The following is a 25,798-nucleotide window of genomic DNA, read 5'->3' as shown; positions in this document are numbered from 1 at the left end:
ATCTACTGTGGTGAGTTCGTGCAGGAATAGAAAATATTTAAAAAAATCATAACTTTGCATTATAAAAAGTCTTTCATTACTTCACATTGAAGAGTCACGTTTATTAAAACCAAATAAAACTGTTAGAAAACAGATAATACAAAAGAAGTAAATGTACAGTGCATAAAACTATGTTACTTCATAAAACTCTTGTTTGAATAGAAAACAATAGAAAACATACAATATGTATTTATCTAATGACTGATGAATTCATTCCAATTCACAGGGATCACAGCTGGAGTCTGTTTGTTCACGGACACAGAAAAACTTCAGCAGAAAATAAAGAATAAACAATCAACTTTAACTACAGTTGCTAAAGCTCTTACTTTTTATAGGTCTTCATATTTGAGGTTAATTGTTCACAGAGAAAAATATATTTAAGTTATTTAACTTTATTCCCTCTGCTGAAGACCTGACCAAACCCTAACCCTAAAATCCATTTAAACTATGATGTAAAATAATATTTAATCATCAATAAGATGCAATCTTTTCTTATCTGCTTTGTACTTTTAATATGTTATTACATATACAATGAAATCTATAACTTTTTCAAATTTCCATTTTATTTTGGATGAATGTTTTATTTTATTTTTGGCTTCAGCAGAGACATTGTAAACAAGACGAGCTGGAAACAGTAGCAGCAGATTGTGGGTTTCATGCTTTAACTGTGAAACATCTGCAGGAAGTGTTGATTCTATGAATATGGCTCACAACAAATTAAAGAAGCAAATGAAATATGACTTAATGTTAATGTTTATATAAATAAATCCATTTAAAACTGAGTTCATTTTTACAGAAATGTTTCTCAAAGAGGTTTCAAGTTTTAAACTTTCCATTGGTTCAAAGGAAACCGTCCCACCACTTCCTGTGCGTGTTTTAGCATTAGCATCAAACGAGACAGACTTTAAATGAAGATGTCTCCACTCCAGAAATATACCCAAATATCTTCGATATGAACACTGCCATCTTGTGGTGATGACATAATTTATAGTCAGAGCTCGGGTTCTTTGGTTTGGTCCCATTTGCTAACTTGGATAGGGTTCATGACCTATACTGCAGCCAGCCACCAGGGGGCGATCCAGAGGCTGTGGGAGCTGTCATGTCGTCCATCTTTGTTTACAGGCACTGAGTGGAAATCTAACTTTATACTAGAGATATTCCCCCTATAAATTTGTATTAGACCTTTGTTACTGTTACGTTAATTCTGGGCTTCAGTTAAGAATCTGCGTTGTTGGTTTTGGAGCCGTGCTGTTGACCAGCGTTGAGGAGCAGACGCTGCCTCCGGTGGCTGAGACGCAGCGTCACAAGCTGGAGGAGGAACCAGCGTCCTACGAGCAGCGGCGTCTACACCGGTGCAGTGACGTTGGCCCACGACGGGAACGAGTCCAGAGAAAACAGGACACGCCCCCAAGTGTTGATCGCCAGAGTGATGCAGCCGATCCCGATGACGTTCATCACCACACCTGTTCTAGCCTGCAGGGGGCGCAGAGGAGGTGGAAATCATTTCAACTTCATGGGTAAATCTGAATCGTCCTTCGACAAAACCAGCACTCACCATGTCGGACACCTTGAGGACACCGAAGGAGAAGACGATGGCGTTGGGGGGCGTGGCCACCGGCAGCATGAAGGCGAACGAGGCGCTCAGGGTGCACGGGATCATCACGTACAGGGGGTTCAAACCCATCGACTGAGACTGAGTCAAACACCAAATACAACTTCATCAGGTTTACCATTAGCACATCACCCCCCCCCCCCCCCTCACGGTGTCGTACCATGGAGGCCAGGATGGGCAGGAACAGTGTTGCCGTGGCGACGTTGCTGGCACACTCGGTGAAGGTGGCGACGAGGAGACAGAGGACGATGGAGACGCTCCAGGGAGGAATGGACTGCAGGGGGGACATCTGGTCCCCCAGCCACAGGGACAGACCTGACTCCTGACACACAGGGAGACACACACAGGGAGACACACACAGGGAGACACACACAGGAAGACACACAGGGAGACACACACAGGGAGACACACACAGGGAGACACACACAGGAAGACACACAGGGAGACACACACAGGGAGACACACACAGGGAGACACACACACAGGGAGACACACACACACACAGGGAGACACACACAAAACACAACACAACACACACACCCACACACACACACAGTTTTAAGAAATGTTTCTAACTTCTCTAAGAAACTAGTTCTTCAGTTGTCAACACATTTTCCGAATGAAGGTTCACCTCGCTGCCTTTAGCCAGAGCGAAGCCCCCCCCCAGCAGCAGGACGATGCTCCACGGCATCTTCTCCTGAGTCACCTTCCAGGTGAGCAGAGGAGGGGCGGGGCCTCTCCACACCTCCGCCTCTGATTGGACAAAGACATTTTAAGCACAGACCCTATAGAGCAAGGACATTTTGACTGGTGTTCACTTACGATTGTCTGTTTGTGTGTGTGTCTGTGTGTGTGTGCGTGTGTGTGTGTCTTCCTGTGTCAGTGTGTGTCAGTGTGTGTGTGTGCGTGTGTCTGTGTTTGTCTATCTGTTTGTGTCTGTCTGCGTGTGTGTGTGTTTCCCTATGTGTGTGTGTGTGTGTGTGCGTGTGTGTGTATTTATGTGTGTGTCTGTGTGTGTGTTACCTGTGTCACAGCTCCTCCAGCAGCAGAGATACCTCGGCGGCTCAGAGGGGAGAACAAACAACAACACAGCAACAAAGAGAGAGACGGTCGCATCAGTGACGAACCTGGGGGGGGGGGGATCAGAGTTGTGTAATTAAACTCGATGTAGTGATGACGTTCGGTGGGCGGAGTCATTGGTTCACTTCCTGACGTTTGGTCACATGATGCAACAGTTGCTGAATGAGGGTTCACCACAGGTTGTGTAGTTACACTCTGCGACCACACGGTGTTTCCACATCACCTCTTAATCACTCTGTGCCTCCATCACCTTTGACCTTTCATTCAAAACAACTTCTGCAGTTACTGGACGAAGTTAAATCAGTTAGACCTGTGGGGGGCCCTGTGGGGGGCCCTGTGGGGGGGCCCGACCCTCCTGTTGAGACTGACCCGTCACATAAAGAAAGGTCTCCTCTGCGACCTTTGACCCAGTAAACCTCCGTTCTGGATTCAGCAGGTCGACTGGTTTGAACTCGTTTCCTGTGTTTGTGCTTCACATTCATGTTTGTTCAGAGTTTGTCCAGAAGCAAAGTTCATTCATTCCTCCTCAGCTGAACCTTTACACACACACAGACAAACACACGTACACACTCGCACTAACACACACACACAGACACACACTCTTTACTTTTTGTTGTTAACTCACTCGGCCTTGGAGTTGAAGATGTGAGTGGCCCAGCCATCCATGAAGCGGGGGTCTCGTGTGAACCACAGCGCCACCATGAGGATGAAAAGCGCCAGGACGCTGAGTTCTCCATAGCTCATCGGCCCCAGGCCGCGGTGCTCGTCCTTGATCACGTTGTACGCAGCTCGCTCCTTCTCTGATTGGACAGCGCCACAGCCCCACGTCTTCCGCAGGCTGTGACATAACACAACGTACGAATCTGTGAGCGATGAACAAGTGGAAGATTAACGTTCTTACTTCGGGGCTGGTGCCGTCAGGGCGACTCACTTGCAGCCGACGTAGAGGAACTGCAGCCAGAACCAGGCGAGCGTCAGCATCAGCACCATGATCGGAAACGCAAACACAAACCACGACGCAAAGTTGATCACGTCTCCGTTCTGAGGGAAGAGCCTGCAAGACAGGAAGTGGAGTTTCACAGACAGGAAGTGTTGAAACTCCATCAAACAGTGTCAGTGTGTCGTTCATGTGTGTGTCTGTCATTTCTCACTGGCTCATCTGACCAATCAGAACCAGGTTGGGTCCAGTTCCTGTCAGCGTGGCGATGCCTCCGATGCTAGCGGCGTAACAGACGCTCAGCAGGAGGCCCTTACTCATCGACCTCGACTCGTCCTCCACCTCGCTCACAACCTCCAGGGGGGGGCAGCAGCTGTCCACACTCACACACACTGCCACACACAACCATACCAGGTTAACACAATGGTAACACAACATCAACACAACAACACAATGTTAACACAGAGACGCAACATCCACAAAAAATATTATTTAATGTTTTTTTATCAAACAGCATGTAATTAAATGATCTTAATACTTTCACCTTTATTCTTTACGAACATCTTCTCATCCTATTAAAAGGTATTTGTCCTCTATAATCATAATCTTGATCTTTTAATCAATGTAGTTTCTAGAAATATCACAATATCATTCAGGAAATTTAAATTTTCTTCCACAAAATACAATTTTCTCAAAAAAATATTTCCACCCTTTGTAGAGAAGTTCCTTTTCACGGCCTGTGAGTCACCTGACGGAGGTTTGTCCTGTGATTGGACGTCGTCTGTTTCACCCTTGGAGGTCATCTCGTGGTCGGCGGCCATGTTGTCTGGATCACTGATGGTTTCTTCCGGATGTGGAACCACAGTCGTTCTCTGGATCTTGGAGGAAGGGTCGGGCTGGACTTGTCCGTGGAGCTGGTCCAGGACGGCCTGGACAATGGGCACCATCATGGCGGTGGTGGCCGTGTTACTGATCCACATGGACAGGAAGGCCGTCACTCCCATGAAACCCAGCATCAACCTGCGAGACGGACAGAGACGAGACTGGAATCAACCAGAAGCAGCCATTACTACCGCACAATGCTAACGTGCTAACGTGCTAAATTACAATCAAAGTCAAGCTGAGGGGATGTGACACAGACGGAAAATAAAGATGACATGACATCTCCTCCAATTTGAAGCCAAATCATCTCTATCTCCCCCTGGTGTCTGGCTGTAGTATAGATCCTAAACCTCCTCCATGTTAGCAGATGGGACTTGGACCAAACTAAAAAATAAATGTTTGTCAAAGATTTCAGAGATATTTAGTGATATAAAAACAGGCTGAGACATCATGATTGACATTTTAGACTGACTCAGGATTGGTCAAATGTGTATGGGGGCGGGACCTCGATACCACGGCTCCACCCCATCACTACTGCACAGACTCTGACTGCAACTTACGTCATCACGACAAGATGGCGGCTTCTGGCTTCATTCTTATACAACAGTAGGACGTGAAGATGCGTCGTCCATCTTTGTTTACCGTCTCTGACCTGAATCTGTTTAGTCTATTTTCTCGAGTGATGTTCAGTGACTTAAAACATTAACATCTGTGTTTTATTCTGAAAGGTCAGCTGGTGTCATGTGACTCACAGAGCGGGTCGCACTCCGACCAGCAGCAGAGCTCTGAGCGCGATGCGTCTGTGGAGGTTCCACTGCTCCACGGCCACGGCCATCATCAGCCCCCCCACAAACAGCATGTTGGTGTCCTTCAGGTACTGCATGCACACCTGCACCGCAAACACACACACACACACACACACACACACACACACACACACACACATTCAGTCTCTATCAGTGTGAGATCTAAACTGATAAAGTTACATCAGAACTAAAGAAAAAAACTAAGTGAACTAGTGAACAAGAACATCCGTTATTGTGTGTGTGTGTGTATGTGTGTTTGTGAATGTGTGTGTGTGTGTTATATGAGAGTGTGTGTGTGTGTGTGTGTGTTTGTGAGTCTGTGTGTGTGTCTGCTCGTCTGTACGTCTTTGGACTCCATGATGCTGAGGACGGGGAACAGGATGGTCGGCAGCAGCGCGGTCACAGCCAGTGGCAAAACCTCAGTGCACCAGTACACCGCCATGAGGGCGATGACATAAGCACAGGCAGCTTCCTGCACACACACACACACACACACACACACACACACACACACACACACACACACACACACACACACACACACACACACACACACACACACACACACACACACACACACACACACACACACACACACACACACACACACACACACACACACACACACACACACAATATGAATCATGAAACTGTAAAAACAAAAGAAAAGAGCAAGTGTTGCTTAGTTTGATCCTCTACATGTGTGTCACAAATTGGACGTCTCGATCACACACACACACAAACTTACAAACACACACACACACACACACACACACACAGACCCTTACATAAACACACACAAACTTACAAACACACACACACACACACAGACCCCCCCCCCCCCACACACACACACACAGACACACACACACACACACACATGCTGTGATGATGAAGTGTGGGTTTCTGGGAGACCTTCACTGTTTTACTCTGATTCTTAATTAATCATTTAACAGCTTGAACAGAAACAGGATTTATTAATTTTATTTGAATAGAATTGACTTGTTCTAATTTAAGGGATAAGATTATGATTAATTCAGATTTATTATTCCAGGTGTTCACAGCTGGACGTCGGAGGAGAAGCAGCTGTTTCAGAAAACAACATCATCACTAAATGGAAAATAATCTGAAAATCACTTTGTGAATTTGTTCATGAGGATTTGTTAAAAAGTGTAAAATGAATCTGTCCACGTGAAACAGACGTGAACAGATCAAAGTCAAAGTGAATCTTCAAACTGTTCAGACTCAGCTATCAATCAGTGACAGGAAGTGTGAAAGTGACCTGTGGAATTATTCACTGCTCTGAAACCAGTCAATGACGTCCTCACACACAAACACACACACAGACACACACAGACACACACACACACACACAGACAGACACAAACACACACACACACACACACTCAGACGCTCACACACAGTCAGATGCACAAACACACAGACACACAAACACACACAGACACACAAACACAAACACACAGACAGAGACAGAGACACACGAAAACACAAAAACACAAAATCAGGAAAGCAATGAAACCTGGTTGAACTGGTTGAACTGGTTGTATGAAGGAGTCTCACCCTGGTGCTGATGGCGAGCGGCAGCAGGATGAACGGGCTGCAGACGAGGATGAAGACGCCCTTCAACCTCCAGACCTGCTGCAACATCTTCACCCTCAGAGGAAGAACGGCCATGAGTGAAGAAGAAGAAGATCACAGAAGAACGGTGAAGGTGAAAGCTTCTCTCTGTCGGCTGCTCTCCCTCTGTCCTACAGGTCGACAAGACATGTAAGTGTGAGTGACACACACACTGTCTGTCTCACACACACACTCACACACATGCACTCACTTGCACACTCACACACACACACATGCACTCATACACACACACTCACTCACACGCACACACACTCATACACACTCACATTCCCGCACACACACACTCACACACACACACTCACACACTCACAAGTTATCGGACAGTGCAGAGTCAACACACAGAAGGAAATCAGTTGTGTTGGAAATGTGACTCCAGAAAGGAAGTAGTAAGCAGACCAATCACAGCCTTGCGGGCCGCGTGAGGCTTACAGAGCTTTGGCTATATGTGGTACACCCAAAAATATTTTATTTAATTACTTTAATAGTAATTTTAATTTATTTAATTACTTTAATAGTAAATTTATTTAAGGTTATTCTTAATAATATCATTATTCTATTTTTTAATGACCGCATTATTAATGACCACAGCATCCAGGCAGAACATTTGGCATGGCAGCAGTTGCACCCCGTACTGTGTCTTTGGTGGTAGCTTCCGCCCACAGGCCAGATGCAGTCTGGGTAAAGAAAAGGATGCATGGTGTCATTTTTGCTGTGCATTCTTCCTGTTGTCTACAGGTCAGTAGTGAGTGAGAGTCACCTACGTTACCTCTTAAAGCTTCCCATGATCACCACGGGTGTCATTGAGTTATGTTAATGTTGTTTTGATATTTGATACTTATTTAGATTTGTAAAAACGGAGAAACTCTGCTGGGCAGTGAGGCGGGAGACACTCGTGCCACTAGGTGGGCGGGGCTACATTCGCCTGTAAGTTGTTTATTTTTTACCTGCGTGTCGTCTTGCAGGCGGGTGATGATAAATATATTGTATACTTTACATATTGTATAGATCAGCTCCGATAAACACAGACTGTTATTAGTTCTATATTGTTAATGTTTGTACTGTAAATTGTGTTATATTTTAATAAGATGCTGACTGGATAAAGAAAAGGATGCATTGTGTCATTTTTGCTGCTGCATTCTTCCTGTTGTCTACAGATTTAACTTTGCTGCTGTGGTCCCAATCTTGGGTCCCGTAACAAATTTTGGGGGCTCGTCCGGGATCTCTCTCCACAAGAATCATCAAGGGGAGCAGATCCAGTGATATCAGAACCACGAGGCCAAGGCGAGGTGACGTGACTGCAGCCGTGACAACAGCTGGTGGGTGTCCGAGAGGGGAGATCAGAGTCCAAGGAGGGTCTTCATTCTTCCAAGGGAACCGCACTGCTGTTTCATCGCACACATCATGTCCACCGCACGCAAAGAACTCGTATGGAACAACAAAAAGAAGTTCAAACTCTCGGGCAGCGACAGATACCAGCTGGCACGGGACATCGCAGCGGACAATCCAGGTACAACCGACCTGAAGTCCGACGATGAAGAAGTTTGTGTTGAATATATATTTGATTATATTAACTCTGATACTTTACTCAGTTCTGAGGATGGGGGAATGAGTCAGTTGTTAATGTTGAGTGATTTGGGATGTGAGATAATTAATGTTCGTACTACAGTTGTCATTACAAATGGGGTAACTCAGGAACATGAGACACTCACAACTACATCCGATAACATCATAGATCAAACTCCTGGGTCACATGACGCTATCAGTGATATTTCAAACACCAGACACGATACTGCTACTCCAGCAGCCACAGTCCAGAACATACAGGACACTAACCGTAGCCCAGACACCACCAGTCAAACTGTCGTCCAGCTCCAAGTAATGCATGATGAGCTAGGCAAGAGGCTACAGCACCACAAAGATATAGCAAATGCAGCACAGCACAGTCTAGGTGCGCCCAGGCCACACCAAATGACAGGTTTTATCCCAGCTACGATCGATACTGAGAGGATGGTTTCTTTAAAGGACCTCTCCTATCTTCAGCGTAGGGAGTTTAAGATACATGGGGGGCAGATTGGAGACCAAAGCTCTGACATCACATATAGCAGTATCTGTAAGCAAATAGACGAGGGAGTCAGGGAGGGTTTCACAGGAACAGAACACCGCGGGCCTTCGCGATGCTTTGTTTTAATTAAACAGTCGGATTCCCATGGTCCGCACCAGTTCTAAGTCAGCTGCTAGGCGGAGCCCCCCCCCCCCCCCCCACCCCCACCCCCCTCCGCGCGAACGGAGTGTTTCCCCAGCGGGCGCCGTTGCTGAATTGAAGGGCCGACACGTGTCCAGAGTCGCCGCCGCCGACCGCCTTACCCGGTCCACTCCAACGGCCCACCGGCGGGGGACACCACCCCGCGGTCCAAGAGAAAGAAAGCCCCCGCACCACTGACGCCGTGAGGCACCGCGGAAGAGGACCTCCCCCCCCAAAAAAACGTAGAGGCGTGCCGCACGCCGGGTCTCCGGCGGCGTGGAGAGGAGGGCGACGGGGCGACTGCTCCCCCAGCCACGGCACGTGCCCAGCGGTTTAACCGCTAATACCAATGATATCGTGAAAGTCAAGTTTATTACCGATGTGCAGATGTCGGTAAACGTGGCGAATATCGGCTGCTACCAATGTTCGGCCGATACTTCGGTGCAACACTAGATATTAGATAATTTCTCACGGCACACCTGACGATCTCTCACGGCACACTGGTTGAAAATCACTGGCTTAGACAATGTAACCAGTTCTGTTTTGTATGTGGGGACCCAGGACATCGGGCTGTTGGCTGTAAGCATCAAGTAAGCATCATTGACAGGTCGTGGAGAGAGAAATGTATCCCCATTCACCCAGCACGACCACTAGAAGAACTCCTTGACCAAGGAGAAAGCCTCAATATATATGCGGCCAATGGACAGTCAATTCCATATGATGGATGGGTGGAGCTTACAGTTAACCTCACTGGAAACGACAATCCAAACCCTGCATTTCAGGTCCCCTTCCTTGTCAGCCAGCTTAGCCTCCCACAGCCTTTATTAGGAGCTAATGTTCTCCAGGAAATTATAAATGGACAAGAGTCTTCGACTGATGCACAAGCCACTATTATAGGTCTCCTTCGAAGAGCCCTTGGAGAAGAACAAGCCGAAGCAATGGTTAATTTCATCCAGGCCCAAGAGACGACAGACCACAGTTTGGCAAAAATCAGAGTAGTCAGGGAAGATGTGACTATCCCATCTGGAAAAACATTACGTGTACCGTGCAGAATACCACCTAGCTTCAACGCCTCTGACTCTGTTGTCCTATATGAATCTCCAGAAGAAAGTACTAGCTTAGAACAGCTTAGTGTGGGGGAAGGCCTCTTAGAGATCAGTAAGAACAGGTGGCCTTTTGTTCATGTGCCCATCTCCAATCACACTAAGCATGAAATAACCCTGCCAAAGAGAACTCTGTTGGGCTCCATCGAACATGTAGCGGAAGTCATAGAGATAGGTAAGACAATGACACCACAAGTAGAGACACCACAGGTTACAACAGTAAGGGCTGATGTCCATAGAGTCTCTGCCCCCAGGGTTCTCACAAATGAGCCGTGGCGACCACCCGTTGACCTCAGTCATCTTACGCTAGAACAACAACATCTAGTTGAGAAGGTGCTGCAGGAGGAGCCGCCAGCACCTCCTCAGACAGCGGTGACATTAGATGCATCCCCTCTCTCCAGATGTCAGTCAGGCTCAGTGATGACATTCCCGTTCAGAAAGCTTATGCTTCCATTCCTAAGCCACTGTACAAGGAAGTAAAAGAATACATCCAGGAGTTGTTGGTGAAAGGATGGATTGTAAAGTCTAAGTTGCCATATGCCGTCCCTATTGTTTCTGTTAGAAAGACAGATGGTTCATTGCGCCTTTGTATTTACTACCGACTGCTTAACAAAAAAAAAACGTGCCAGACAGACATCCCCATCCCCGTATTCAGGACTTGATTGACTCGCTTGGGAGTGTTACAACCCGGCTCGACGGAAGTAACATAAAGTAGACAAACAAGGATTAATTATAAGAAAACTGGGTTTATTGTTAATTTGGTAATCAGACTGGTGAATGGGATCCAGCCCTGCCTGAAGAGAGGGCCATGAGTGAAGCCTCCCAGGCTTTTAAGGCAGCAGCAGGTGCCAGGTGACGAGGAGAGGGAGGGGCTGAAGGAGGAGCTCCAGGAGCACTGCAAAACAAGGAGCAGATCTGCACATAACACCCCCCCCCCCTTAAAACGGTTGCTCTAGGCAACCGCCAAGTTACACACAACAAATTAACACCAAAATAAATCGAAATGTTGCATCACATATGCTTCTGACACTTATGACCTTGAAAGGGCATCTGCGAGCACATTGTCCCTTCCACGGATGTGCCTTATTTCCAGGTAAAAGCCCTGCAGAAACAGACTCCATCGCATCAGCCGGTGGTTGGAGTTCCTCATTCTGCCGATGAACACGAGTGGGTTATGGTCGGTGTAGACCACCAGGACCTGACTGGAAGAGACATACACATCGAAGTGGTCCAGAGCAGAGATAAGAGCCAAGGCCTCTTTCTCAATGGTAGAATAATGCATCTGATGAATGTCAAACTTCTTTGAAAAATAACAAACAGGATGCTCAACCCCTGACGAGTCGTCTTGAAGTAGGGCAGCACCAACCCCAGCATCACTAGCATCGACAGCCAGTTTAAATGGCCTGTTAAAGTCAGGGGCAGCCAGGACTGGGGCACTGACCAACAGGGCCTTCATATTCTCAAATGCCAACTGACACATCTCTGTCCACACAAAATGGACCTTTGGGCTAAGTAAGCTAGTCAAGGGGGCAGCCGCAGTAGCAAAGTTCTTGCAAAAACTTCTGTAATAGCCGGCCATGCCAAGAAACCGTTTCAGCTCACGCCGAGAAGTAGGAACACCGAAACAGCAAATGGCCTCTACTTTAGCGCCGATAGGACAGACTACCCCCCGCCCAACAACCTTCCCTAGATACATCACAGTGGCCTGTCCAAACTCACACTTGGCAAGGTTCACAGTCAAATTGGCAGCAGCCAGCCTACCAAATACTTCCTCCACCTGAGCTATGTGCCGAGACCAGGTGGAGCTATAAATAACTATGTCATCAAGGTATGCTTCACAATCTGCAACCCCTTTCAACACCAGGTTAACAAGCCGCTGGAATGTGGCAGGTGCATTTCGCATTCCAAAAGCCATAACTGTATACTGACAGAAGTCATCTGGAGTCACAAAGGCAGAGATTTCACGAGCTCTCTGAGTAAGAGGGACCTGCCAGTAGCCTTTCAGGAGGTCTAACTTAGTGACAAAAGCTGCAGACCCTACTCTGTCAATGCAATCATCTAGACGGGGAAGAGGATAGCAATCAGGCTTTGTGACAGAGTTTACCTTGCGAAGATCAGTACAAAATCTAGGTGTGCGATCTGACTTATCAACCAGCAAACACGGGGAGCTCCATGGACTAGCACTAGGTTCTGCAATGCCATGCTGCAACATGTAATCCACTTCTTTGCTCATCAGCTGGCGTTTCTCAGGATTTACCCTGTAAGGGTGTTGCCTGATAGGTGCAGCCTCCCCGACATCAATGTCATGCTGGAGAACATTGGTACAAGTAGGCACATCAGAGAACAGGGCAGGATATTTACAAATAACCTCAATAACGTCGGGCCGATGTGATGACTCGAGATAAGACAGATGGGCCTCCAAATTGGCTACAATTTCTGAGTTCGGAAGCCTAGTACGAGAGACCCCACGCTCAACAACACCATCAATGTCCTTTTCACCCACAGAAATCAAAGTGCTCAGCACAGCAACCGTCTTCACCCCTGAGAGCCCAGCCTGGCTCCTCTCACAGTACTGTTTTAACAGATTAACATGACAGAGACGTGTTTTACGCTTTCGTTCTGGAGTCTTTATCAAATAATCCAACTCACCCACCCGACGCTTAATCACATATGGACCGCTAAATCGAGCTTGCAAAGCAGACCCCGGAAGTGGCAGCAGCACCAACACCTTGTCACCAGGAGAGAACGCTCTATGCTTTGCCCTTTGGTCATACCACCCCTTCATCCGTCCTTGGGATTCCCCCAAGTTCTGCCTCGCCAGCTCACATGCCTTGTTCAGCTTTGACCGAAAATTACAAACAAAGTCTAGCAAATTTGTGGCGGGGGACTGGTTTGCCAACCATCTCTCTTTCAAAAGTTTCAAAGGGCCCCTCACAGTATGACCGAACACCAGTTCAGCTGGACTAAAGCCAAGGGACTCTTGAGTGACCTCTCTAGCTGCAAAGAGGAGCAAAGGGGTTCCCTCATCCCAATCTCTCTCAAACTCCTTACAGTAGGCTCGTAACATGGACTTTAGGGTCTGATGAAACCGCTCAAGGGCCCCTTGAGACTCTGGATGGTAAGCAGATGAAGTCTGGTGCTCAATAGACAACTGCTGGAGAATCTGAGAGAACACACGGGACATAAAATTTGAACCCTGGTCGGTCTGGATAACTCTTGGCAGGCCAAACACTGTAAAGAACTTAATAAGGGCCTTGGAAATGGCTGAAGCAGTGATTCTACGTAGAGGGATAGCTTCAGGAAACCGGGTAGCTGTACACATGATTGTCAATAAGTACTGGTTACCTGATTTGGTACGAGGAAGGGGACCAACACAATCAATCAAGATACGCTCAAAAGGCTCTCCTATGGCAGGGATAGGATGTAACAGAGCTGGGGGAATCTTCTGGTTGGGCTTACCAATAGTTTGGCACACATGACATGTTCTACAATGCTCAGCAACATCAGATTTCACACCAGGCCAAAAGAAATGTCTCAGCACTCTGTCTAAAGTTTTCTTAATCCCCATATGACCAGCAAGACAATGATCATGAGCCAACTGCAAGACATCATGACGATAGACACTTGGCACTACCACTTGAAACACACTACTCCAATCATCATGACAGGACAGTTTTGGAGAAGTCCACTTTCTCATTAACACAACATTGTTTACAAAATAGCAACAAGACACAGTTGTCATCTCATCATCAGGAACAACCTGGTCAAAAAGAGAAGATAAGGTTTCATCTCCCCCCTGCTCACAATTGAGCTTGTTACCAGAGGGAAACACTTTACCAAATCCCAACATGTCACCCTTCGCCAAAAATGTGTCAAACAGTGCAATATCAGAATCAGCTTCTTTGTCTTGTATCTTCTTCTTGGACATGGCACGGGTAGTGACACAGACAGGGAATGCTTCTGGGTATTGCTTCTCAAGATCATCTGGGCATTTTGACACTACAGGAAAAGGAACAACCTCAGGAGCCGCAAGCACCCTACCACCAGCTAGGTCATTTCCCAAGATGAAGGACACCCCTTTAATGGGAATGCTTGAACACACAGCTACAGCTACTTCCCCAGAAACAAGATCAGTTTCAAGTGTAAGGTTATGCATAGGCAGAGACAGATACCCCCCCCCCCCCCAAACCCTTGGACGAGGACACTAAAACCCAACTTAGACTGGTCAGAAAACGGTAGGAGGTCCTGTAGCATCAGAGACTGAAAAGCTCCACTATCTCTCCAAATCTTAATCGGTTGCTTGGTAGAAGGATCAGTGACAAGAGACACAAAACCATCCATAAGGAAAGACGAAGAACCAGGCAGCTCACTCTTTTGAGCGGGTTGGTCGATGTTTTGGATGACAGCACTATTTTTCACAGTTTTTAGTAAGGCAACAGGCTTATAAGACTCTTGTTTCTTACTCAAGACAGGGCAATCTGCAATGAAGTGACCACTGTTCTTGCAATAAAAACAAGTCCTCTCTAATGGAGTAGCCGATCTTCTAGTGAAAGCTGTAGAAACGGTGGGAGGAGGTTTTGAGCTGGTGGAGGAAGTGGTTGGAAACCGAGGTCTATTAAAACCAGTCCTTCCTTTTCGCTCACCTTGGTCGTTATCAAAGTTTACCTTGAGTGTCAATACAAACTTGTCTGCTAGAACAGCAGCCTTATCAAGAGTGGTCACTTCTTGCTGATTGAGATAAGTACACACGGCAGTAGGCAGACAATCTTTAAAGTCCTCCAGCAGAACTAATTGTCTAAGATCTTCCTTAGTTTCCGCCTTCTGTGACTTGCACCAAGAGCTAAAACTGATCTCCTTTTCTCTTGCAAACTCAACATAAATTTGTTCATCCAGCTTACTGAGGCCTCTAAAACGCTGGCGGTACGCCTCAGGAACGAGCTCATAAGTTCTTAGAATAGCACCCTTAACTTTTTCATAGTCCTTGATATCCTCAATGTTCAAAGCAGTGTAAGCGTCTTGTGCTTTTCCCACCAGAACGCTTTGCAAAAGCGATGTCCAGGCATGTCTTGGCCAGTCTGACACAGTAGCCACTCGTTCAAAATGAGCGAAGTACCTCTCAACATTTTTCTCAGCAAATGGAGGTACTAGTCTGATGTTGCTTGCTACATTAAACTGAGCCGAGGCAGAACTGGATGAGCTCAAAGCAGCATGCTTAAATTCAAGCTCTTTTAGGAAACGCTCATGTTCTAGGTGCATTTGTCTTTCCCTAAGGATACGCTCTTTTTCTTTATCCTCTAGTTCTAATTCTCGAAACGCCAACTCCTTCAACCTGAACTCCAGCACAGCATCTGACATTTGATGCTGATATGCTGGTAAAGCAGACGGCTTTAAGACGCCTCCTTCTGCTAGGCTAGTCTTAAGTGCTTCTCTTAAATTATCTTTAAGACGTTTATCACCACTGGCAATCTCAATGTCATAATGGCTGGCAAGGCTAAGGAGCTGTTCTTTAGTGAGCTGACAAAGCAACTCCTCCGAGGGTGCACTAATAAAGTCATCGATAGCCTCCATACCAGATAACTTCAGTAACCAAACATACAAAATACACCAATCGCCGCTACCCAAGGTTTCAACTTAAACCAGTACGCCCAATACACACCTCATCCAACACTACAGCTTAACACAAATTCTCTCTACTAAATGATTCTTGAAACCATGATCACAGAGATAGGCCTAGTAACTCCCATCTAGCTACTAAGTAGCACAAAATATTACCCATAAAAACCCATTACCAAAATGGACCCTGCTGGTAATCAAGACCAAGGCAACAACAACCTCTGGGAAAAGTAGCCCACAAGGTCAAGCTAGACACCCCACACACCGCACCTGACAAATCCACAAGCTTTACAAAACAAAGTTAGGACCCTGGACATGTTACCACAACTGTCCCCATAAAGCAGTCACTAACTCAAATAACTTTACAAATCAATCACTGCTGAGCACAGTGAGCAAGCCTCCGAGTGCAAATGATCATCTAAGCAAGCCCCCTGGTACCTGCCTTACTTCAAACTAACCCTAACTGTCTTCTGAGGCGTGCCGGGCTCGAGGCCTCTTTAAAGCAAAATTCAGTTAACCTCAGCCATGTGACCAAGGCCCTGAAATGCTCGCCCCCACCAGAGAACAAGTCTCCACCCAGGATTACCTCGAAAAAAAATAAATAAGTAAATATAACAAATAGTGCACCGATGGAAGGACAGATTGCTCTGCCCAGCTGGCACACTCCCTAACTAACCAGGGAGATCACTCACAACTTAAAATCATAGCACTCAGATTCAATGCTCACCATACTCACCATGACAAGAAGAAAAATAACTCATCCAGATTGATCCGGGACGAGCCCCCAATATGTTACAACCCGGCTCGACGGAAGTAACATAAAGTAGACAAACAAGGATTAATTATAAGAAAACTGGGTTTATTGTTAATTTGGTAATCAGACTGGTGAATGGGATCCAGCCCTGCCTGAAGAGAGGGCCATGAGTGAAGCCTCCCAGGCTTTTAAGGCAGCAGCAGGTGCCAGGTGACGAGGAGAGGGAGGGGCTGAAGGAGGAGCTCCAGGAGCACTGCAAAACAAGGAGCAGATCTGCACATAACAGGGAGCTATAGCTGGCTTTCCATCTTAGACCAGGGCAAAGCCTACCACCAAGGGTTTATTGCAGAAGGTTTGAGACATCTCACTGCCTTCAGGACTCCTTGGCGTTTATACGAATGGATCAGAATACCGTTCGGGTTGTCAAATGCACCAGCAGCCTTCCAAAGAAGCATGGAGGAAATGCTTGAGACGCTGAGGGATAAGTGTTGCATCCCGTATCTTGATGATGTCCTCTGCTTCTCAAGGTCTTTCGAAGAGCATGTTGAGGTGCTGCGCCGTGTACTCCAAGCTCTATAGCGCCACGGGGTTAAGTTGAGGCCAGAAAAGTGTGAGTTATTTCGCAAAGAGGTCAGGTATATTGGTCGGCTAGTGTCTGCCAATGGGGTTAGAGTAGATCCAAAAGATGTTGAAGCAGTTCAAGCATTGAAGGAGAAAACTCTAAAACAGTAGGAGATGTTCGGAGGCTTCTAGGTTTCCTTAGCTATTACCGAGCATACGTACAAGACTTCTCACGTATAGCAAGACCACTATATGAGCTGCTTCAGGGAAAGCCCAATTCAACACAACCCAAGCCTGTCAAGGGGAAAACAAAGGGGCCTCAATTGCTTTCACGTACCCCCGTGGAATGGAATAACCAACACCAGCAGATTCTTGAGCGCCTAATAGACATTCTAACCAACCCACCAGTGCTAGGATACCCAGACTTCAACCATCCCTTTATACTTCACACCGATGCCTCTCAACAAGGTCTGGGAGCAATCCACTACCAGAAACAGGACGAAAATATGAGGGTGATTGGTTATGGGTCTCGCACGTTAACACCAGCAGAGCAGAGTTATCATCTCCACAGTGGTAAGCTTGAGTGCTTAGCCTTAAAGTGGGCAGTTTGTGACAGTTTGTGACCCTGACCCTAACCCTAATTTAGGGACTACCTGTTTTATGCCCCTCACTTCACGATCTCCACCGGTATCAATCCCCTGACTTACGTTATGAGCACGGCTAAGCTTAATGCAACAGGACATCGCTGGGTTGGTCAGCTTTCAGACTTATACTTTGAAATAAGATACAAGCAGGGCAAACCTATCATATATCCTAAATACTTGCCAATCACCTATCCTATCCACTGTTATTGAATGTTCGATAGACACTTTAAATGTACATATGTTTATCATTACTAATGTTCCTTCATGTTGAAGTTTTGAGTAATTATAAGCTTTATATTTTATGTTTAGAAAGTTATTGTGAGTTATTGAAAACTGTGTTACTAATAGCAAGTGACGGGAGCCACTTTTTGTTTGTGGTACACCCCAAAATATTTTATTTAATTACTTTAATAGTAATTTAATTTATTTATTTACTTTAATAGAAATTTTAATTTAAGGATATTCTTAATAATATCATTATTCTATTTTTGAATGACCGGATTATTAATAACCGCAGCATCCGGGCAGAACATTTGGCACGGCAGCAGTTGCACCCCGTACTGTGTCTTTGGTGGTAGCTTCCGCCCACAGGCCAGATGCAGTCTGGGTAAAGAAAAGGATGCATCGTGTCATTTTTGCTGTGCATTCTTCCTGTTGTCTACAGATTTATCTTTTCTGCTGTGGTCCCAATCTTGGGACCCGAAACATATAGTTAGAAAAATTGGGCAACGCAAGTGAGAACATAAGGGGCCCGGAAAACGCAGAAGCATGCATTGGCCTTTGTACCTCCTGGTTTCAGCCTCACATTAAAGTGGTTTTACTTCAGCATCATTAAGAAGAAGATTTAAAAAAGAGAGTTTCAGTTTCTACAGGGTCAGTGAACAGACACACAGAGACACACACTCACACAAACACACACACACACTTCTAAGATCACGAGCTGCTGCTTTAGAATCACAATGACATAAATCAGATGGACGATGTGGAGACACAAACATGATTAGAAGTTTAATAAGAGTCCAGGTGTGAAGACATGACAATATTATTATTACACTTTCACACTGCTGGTACTTGTTGATAATTATAACAGTAATAGTAATAAATGTCAATGTTTTCAGTTATTATTGTCTATACATCATATAAGTACAATGTAATGTAACATGTAGATTTTGAAACATTTACTTCAATAAAGACTGAATCTGCAGTTTCTCAATAAAACAATGAAAATGATACTTAATTTGTTAATTAAAAACTAAAAATTGTTATCATTTATTTTCCTGAATCATTATAACTTTAAACAAAAGGTTCATTGATGAAAAGATAAAAACAGAGAAGACGCAGGTTTCCTCTAAATGATATATTTTAAACTTCACTGTGTTTATGAGAGAATTATGAGACTTTCCTGGAGTGAATCAGTTTAGACAGAAACGTTCGTATCTCTCTGGACTGGACTCCGTAGATGACGGGGTTCAAGCTGCCGGGGATCACGTGGAACAGAATGGCCGACAGCTTCCTGTAGTCGGAGTACTGAGGGAAGCGATGCAGAATAATTACAATCATTCCACTACACAACATGATCAGGTACAGACACAGGTGAGTGCTGCAGGTCTTCAGGGCCTTACTGTTCAGAGACTGGTTTTTACTGGTCACACACACGACTGTGATCTTAGCGTAGGTGAGAACTATGCTGCCGATAGAAGCTGAGAACAGGACCACGGTGAAGGTGAGGCCGTAGATGTTATTAATAAACACACTCTCACAGGAGAGTTTGAACAGCGAGGCGTTGTCACAGTAAGGATTCATGATCAGAGTCCTGCATCGGTTCAGTCTTATGGTCAAACCCAGCAGAATCCCCACCAGAACAAAGGCCACGCCCCAGGCAGACACGGTCAGCTTGACCACCATGTTGCTGGTCATGATGGCGGCGTAACGCAGAGGATTACAGATGGCCACGTATCTGTCAAAGGCCATGATCATCAGTATGGTGTGACAGGTGGTGCCGTAGATGTGCGTGGTGAACGCCTGCAGCACACACTCGTAGTAGCTGATGAGGCGCTCGGAGGGTGGACGCAGGATGTCCGACATTACCCCGGGCAACATGATGGAGTTTCCCATGATGTCATTGACAGGCAGGTTACAGAAGAGCAGGTACATGGGCTGGTGAAGGTTCTTATCTATGAAAATCAGCACCAGGATGCCGATGTTTGCTAAGTTGATGACGATGTAGGAGAGGAAGAAGAAGAAGAAGACAGGGTAGACAGAAACCTGGGTGACCTTTAACCCCTCCAGCTGCAGGGTGTCGCTGTTCAACGTGAAGTTTTCCATCAACCTGCAAACAGAAGCTCACGGATCAGGGCTCACATAGTTTAAATAAACAGAGTTCTAACTGCAGACCATACATCAGGAGAAACATTAGAAATGAAAGAGGATTTAAATGAGACAACATGAAAACAGATGAACGTTACCTTCAGTTTCTGTGAAGGTATCAAACACAGAGAGAACCAACTTCTGCTGAAGCCGGGAGCTGGATTCACTTTTATAGAGAAGTCGTCACCAGGGGCAGGAACCTCGGATCATCTGGGAATTAACCTGAACAACTTCAGAGGTCACGTTTAAACGTTTCTACCTGAAAGCAGCAACTGGATGAAGTGAGTTTGATGTGTGAGTGTGAACAAGAGAAAGTTTCCTCTTCTCTCCCTGAGCGTCTGTTCTCTGTGACTCTGCTGAGTGGGTTCCATCTCCTGAGAGAACAACTGACTGAGAGTCACAGACACAACCAGCTGCAGCTGAAGAGTGAAGCTGAACTGAGATCAGTTAGAAACACTCTGAAGTTATCAACAACCAGAGTTTATCTCCAGTATTCAGCAGGAAACTGTGAAACATGAAGAATTCTCAACAGTTTGGTTGATTTGATTCACTTCATCAGACACAGAGACCAGCACAGTTCACCATGTGTGGCTGCAGGAGGCGCTGTTCATCAGTTACAGGGACAGTGATGATTTGTTTTATGACTCTAAACAATAATATAGATATATATTTGTTCGTCCAAGCCTTGTAATTCTAGTTATAGATTTTGAGTTAGAGACTTTTGTTCGGGACACACGCGCTGGGGGAGGGGGGGCCAGATGGGGAATGGAGGGCAGTGAGATCTATAAATACTAGGTGGTGCAGGCAGTAGAGCAGAGGGACAGTAACCCAGAGGTAGTGGATTCAAGTCCCAAAGTGGGTGCGACTTAAGCATTGATTCTTTGTCTTTCAGGGGGGAACTGATGAGGTCTTTAAATAATCAACTGTCAATGATTTTGAAAGACAATGTGATTGGCTCATCATCAGATTCCTGTATTAGTGTGTAATACTAATACAGGAAGTGATAGCGTCCTGTATTAGTATTACACACTAATACAGGAATCTGTCCTGCACCAGATGGGTAAAAAACAGAGATTAAATTTCCTTACCTGCATGAGTGTGCCTTTGCATGTCTGTGCATGTGTTTGGGATGAATAAATGGATCTTAAACTCTAAAGAGGACATATTATGAAAATTCCACTTTTGTAGTGCTTCTACACGTTAATTTGGGTATCTGGCATGTCTATCGTCCCAGAAACTCTGGAAAAAAACAACTCCTGCGATTTGTTGTGGTTCCTCTCTGTCAGAAACGATATGCTAGATGGGATCGAATGGGATTACGACCCAAAAATACGTCATAGTCTCGCTACTTGGCCTTGGACCACCCCCCACCATCATCTCACAAGCTCCGGGGAGAGACGGCCCGGGTCCCCGGCTTCCCGGATAGCGATAGCTCGCAGGGTTAAGGTGCTCTGCCCTCTCCCCGGGTAGACATTACATTATATTAAATTTTAAGCGACTCACAATAAGTGCATAAAACCCCAAGGGTACAGACCCAGGACAACAACAATCAAGAAAGTACAATTTCTTCAAAATAAAGCAAAACTGCAAAGGGCTATAAGTAAGTGCCATTTAAGTGCTAAAGTTTTTTTTATTCAAGGTATAGTCAAAGGAGGTGTGTTTTTAATTTGGGCGGAAGATGTGTAAACTTTCTGATGTACGGATGTCGATGGGGAGCTGGTTCCACCAATCAGGAGCCAGGACAGCAAACAGTTGTGATTAGCTCACAGTGAAGGAGCAACGAGCCAATTGGCCAAAGCAGAGTGAAGTGAACGTGCTGGGGTGTAACGTTTGACCATGTCCTGGATGTAGACTGGCCCGGATCCGTTCACAACATGAAATGCAAGTACTAGTGTTTTGAACCGGATGCGAGCAGCCACTGGTAACCAGTGAAGGGAGCGGAGGATCGGAGTAGTGCGAGTGAATTTCGGTTAAAAACCAGTCGAGCTGCTGCATTCTGGATGAGCTGCAGAGGTCGGATGGCAGTAGCAGGTAGACCTGCCAGGAGGGAGTTATGCCCACTTCTACAGTAGAAGCGGGCGTATTCTCCTGATGTTGTACCGCATGAATCTACAGGTCCGTGTTATTGCAGTAATGTTGGCAGTGAGGGAGAGTTGGCTATCGAGTGTCACGTACAGGTTCTTAGCAGTCTGAGTGGGGGTTTACAAGGAGTTGTCAAAGTTAATAGTCAGGTCGTGGGCGGACAGTCTTTCCCTGGAAGGAAAAGAAGTTCAGTCTTGTCAAGCTTAATCTTTAGATGGTGTGCAGTCATCCACTGAGAGACGTCAATCAGACAGGCAGAGATTCGTGCTGCTATCTGTGTTTCAAATCGGGGAAAAGACAGGATCAGTAGGGTGTGTCATCAGCATAGCTATGGTAGGAAAAGCCATGTGAGTGAATGACAGAGCCAAGAGAGTTGGTGTACAAAGAGAAGTGGAGAAGACCAAGGACTGAACCTTGATTGACCCCAGTAGTGAGAGGACAAGGTTCAGACACAGATCCTCTCCAAGTTACCCTATATGTGCGTTCAATGAGGTAGGAAGAGAGCAGGGAGAGAGCAGAGCCTGAGACACCCAGGTCCTGAAGGGAGGAAATAAGGATCTGGTGGTTCACTCTGTCGAATGCAGCAGAGAGGTCTAGAAGGATGAGGACAGAGGAGAGAGAGGCTGCTCTAGCAGTGTGAAGCTGCTCAGAGACTGCAGGAGGGAAGTCTCAGTCGAGTGACCTGCCTTGAAACCAGACTGGTGAGGGTCAAGAAGATTATTGTGGTTAAGATAGGAGGAAAGTTGATTAAAGATAGCACGCTCAAGAATTTTGGAAACAAAGGGAAGGAGAGAGACGGGTCTGTAGTTATTTACTTCAGACGGGTCCAGGGTGGATTTCTCCAGGAAAGGATTTACTCTTGCCTCCTTCAGAGAATTAGGGAAACAGCCAGTTGACGAGTGTTGATAAGATGGGTAAGAAAAGGAAGAAGGTCAGGGGCAATAGACTGGAGAATGTGAGAAGGGATGGGGTCAAGGGGGCAGGTGGTCGGGCGGGCGGAGGTTACCAAGGTCTTTACTTGATTGGGAGACAGGGGGGTGAAAGAGGAGAGCGAGGGTGATGAAGATGAAATTGATGGAAGTGTGATTATAGAAGGAGGATCAGAAAATGAAGAGCGTATCTGTCACAGTTCTCTGTGCCCCTCCTCCTCTCTTCTCTCCTTTTCCCGCAGGTGCAGCTCGTCTCACTAGATGACCCGGCTCACCAGGCGCACCTGCACTCATCAACTGCTCACTATATCTGCCCTGGCTGGGCGCAGAGTCGTCGCCAGATCGTCCTTGTCACTACAGTGGTAGTTTCTCGTTCTCGGCTCATAGTCAGATTCTCCTGTGGTTATTCTCTCCGTTAATCCTCGGGTCTGTTCTCCTGTCCTGCAGCTACCCCGTCATCCTGCTCACCTGATTCTCCTTCCTGCTGAAGAACTTCCGGAGCCATCAGCACCCCCTCGTCCTGGCCTCCTGCTTCTCCTCTGCGCTGAAGAACTCCCGGAGCCATCAGCACCCCGTCTATCTACCTTGTCCCACGTTAAATAAACGTCATTGAACGCACCACCTCCGTGCTCTGTGTTTGCCTCCGCTCTGGGGTCCAACGGTCTCGTATCGTAACAGAACGAACTGGCCATTAAACAATGGACCCCACGGAGACAAACGAATTCCGCCACGCCATTGCGAGGCAAGGGAACCTGATAGGACAACAAGACCAGACCCTCCAAGGACTTGTTAATTCCGTGAACTCCGTTGGGACCATGCTCACACGGCTTCACTTCTCCTCCGCATCTTCCTCGCAGGAATCATCCACCCCGACGCCTTCCGACCCTACTGTGGCTCCCACCCGTGATCCCCACATGCCCACACCTGAACGCTACTCCGGTGAGTTGGGGTCTTGTCGGCGTTTCCTGCTCCAATGCTCACTTGTTTTTGATCATCAGCCCTGCAGTTATGATAGTGACCGTGTTAAAATAGCTTTTGTTGTGAGACTCACAATTTAATTTTTCATTTGACCAGTTTCAAACTGAAATGAAAAAGGTTTTTGACCACCCAGTTTGGGGCAAGGAGGCAGCCAATCGCTTGCTTTCGCTCCGACAGGGGACACGCTCAGTGGCGGATTACGCCGTTGAGCTCCTCATTCTCGCTGCGGAGAGCGGATGGTATTCGCTCGCCCTACAGAGCATATTTTCTCACGGCTTAGGGGATAATATCAAAGATGAGTTGGCAGCTAAAAATGACTCCGAATCCCTTGACGATTTGATTTCTCTAGCCATTAGGTTAGATAACCGCCTTAGGGAGAGAAATCGTGAGCGAGCAGGACGCCAGCAGGCCCCAGCTTCACTTCCCCGTACCTCAGTCAATCCACCTCCGACATATCCTGCACTCAGCTCCTCTTCCCGGGATTCCACTGAGGAGCCCATGCAGGTCGGGAGGGCCCGGCTCACGGCCATTGAGAGGGAGTGGCGTTTCCGGGAACGGCTGTGCCTGTACTGTGGTCAGCCCGGTCACACTCTCTCCATCTGTTCCCACCGGCCAAAAGAGGGGGCTCATTAGGTAAAGGAGGAATCCTGGTGAGCCACAATCAGTCCTCCACGTCCTTCTCCCCCTCCAGAACATTATTAGAGTCAAGACTAGTCACCAACACATTCTCTCTCCCCCTCAAGGCCCTGGTGGATTCCGGGTCGGATGAGAACTTCATAGACACAAATCTAGTCTCTCAAAGCAACTTTCCTCTCACTCCCCTCCCAAGACCGACAGAGGTTAGTGCCTTGGATGGTCGTCATCTGGCTGAAATAACCCACCAGACTCAACCCCTCACCCTAGTGGCATCAGGGAATCACCGAGAGACCATCCAATTCCTGGTCATCTCCTCACCTCACTCCCCCCTGGTTCTGGGACAGCCCTGGTTACAGCTCCACAACCCCCATGTCGACTGGAGGAGAGGCACAGTGATTGGTTGGAGTTCCCATTGCCATGCCAACTGCCTCCGTTCAGCCAGCCCGTCAGCTTCTTTCCCACCGTCACCTCCTCCTTCCCCTCCAGACCTATCTCAGGTTCCCCCAGAATACCACAGCCTCCAGGAGGTGTTCAGTAAGGACAAGGCCCTTATCCTACCCCCTCACCGACCCTATGATTGTGCAATCAATTTAATTCGGGGACACACGTTTCTGTCCAGCCGTCTATATAATCTTTCCAAGCCCGAGAGGGAGGTGATGGAGAAGTACATCCAGGATACCCTTGCAGGGGGACTCATCAAGCCCTCTTCATCCCCGGTGGGAGCCGATTACTTTTTTGTAAAGAAGAAGGATGGCTCACTACGGCCTTGCATTGACTTCTGCAGGCTTAACCAAATTACGGTAAAAACAAGTACCCACTCCCCCTGATCGATGCTGCTTTCGGCCCCTTACACGAGGCCTCTATTTTCTCCAAG

At 46.7% G+C, this 25,798-nt stretch overlaps 2 protein-coding genes and 1 long non-coding RNA gene across 4 annotated transcripts; 1 reads left to right on the top strand and 2 right to left on the bottom strand.

The window, feature by feature from the left end:
* Positions 1-80: 80 nt before the first annotated feature.
* LOC133969328 (Na(+)/citrate cotransporter-like) lies at positions 81-7,343 on the bottom strand. 2 transcript variants are annotated; one of them, XM_062405737.1, is made up of 13 exons: positions 7,326-7,343; positions 6,938-7,125; positions 5,700-5,828; positions 5,303-5,439; positions 4,417-4,688; positions 3,883-4,060; positions 3,663-3,785; positions 3,357-3,569; positions 2,675-2,778; positions 2,283-2,404; positions 1,812-1,973; positions 1,595-1,732; positions 81-1,512 (listed from the first exon to the last, which is right to left on the bottom strand). In XM_062405737.1, the coding sequence occupies exons 2-13, from the start codon at positions 7,049-7,051 to the stop codon at positions 1,384-1,386; spliced, it is 1,821 nt and encodes a 606-aa protein (XP_062261721.1). In that variant the 5' UTR covers positions 7,052-7,125; positions 7,326-7,343; the 3' UTR covers positions 81-1,383. The 2 variants fall into 2 exon arrangements, with proteins under 2 accessions (XP_062261721.1, XP_062261719.1); XM_062405735.1 differs by lacking the exon at positions 7,326-7,343 and having other exon boundaries at positions 6,938-7,268.
* LOC133969334 (uncharacterized) lies at positions 7,081-25,798 on the top strand. Its single transcript, XR_009924197.1, has 3 exons — positions 7,081-7,144; positions 23,553-23,672; positions 23,758-25,798. It is a non-coding gene; the product is annotated as an uncharacterized LOC133969334 (long non-coding RNA).
* LOC133969331 (olfactory receptor 8G17-like) lies at positions 19,206-24,430 on the bottom strand. The gene is made up of 2 exons (XM_062405743.1): positions 20,398-24,430; positions 19,206-20,261 (listed from the first exon to the last, which is right to left on the bottom strand). Exon 2 carries the CDS (start codon positions 20,255-20,257, stop codon positions 19,322-19,324), a length of 936 nt encoding a protein of 311 aa, XP_062261727.1. The 5' UTR covers positions 20,258-20,261; positions 20,398-24,430; the 3' UTR covers positions 19,206-19,321.

Source organism: Platichthys flesus, chromosome 15, assembly GCF_949316205.1.
Source record: "Platichthys flesus chromosome 15, fPlaFle2.1, whole genome shotgun sequence".
Lineage (NCBI taxonomy): Eukaryota > Metazoa > Chordata > Actinopteri > Pleuronectiformes > Pleuronectidae > Platichthys > Platichthys flesus.
The sequence above is the reverse complement of the archived record's forward strand: the minus strand, read 5'-3'. Positions and strand labels throughout refer to the sequence as shown.

Excerpts from the sequence above, each read along its gene's own strand:
- LOC133969328 (XM_062405737.1), bottom strand. The coding sequence starts at position 7,051 with ATGGCCGTTCTTCCTCTGAGGGTGAAGATGTTGCAGCAGGTCTGGAGG. Across the intron at positions 3,570-3,662 it reads TTCCTCTACGTCGGCTGCAA|CCTGCGGAAGACGTGGGGCT; the intron begins GTGAGTCGCCCT and ends GTTATGTCACAG. Across the intron at positions 2,405-2,674 it reads CTGGAGGAGCTGTGACACAG|AGGCGGAGGTGTGGAGAGGC; the intron begins GTAACACACACA and ends TTGTCCAATCAG.
- LOC133969331 (XM_062405743.1), bottom strand. The coding sequence starts at position 20,257 with ATGGAAAACTTCACGTTGAACAGCGACACCCTGCAGCTGGAGGGGTTA.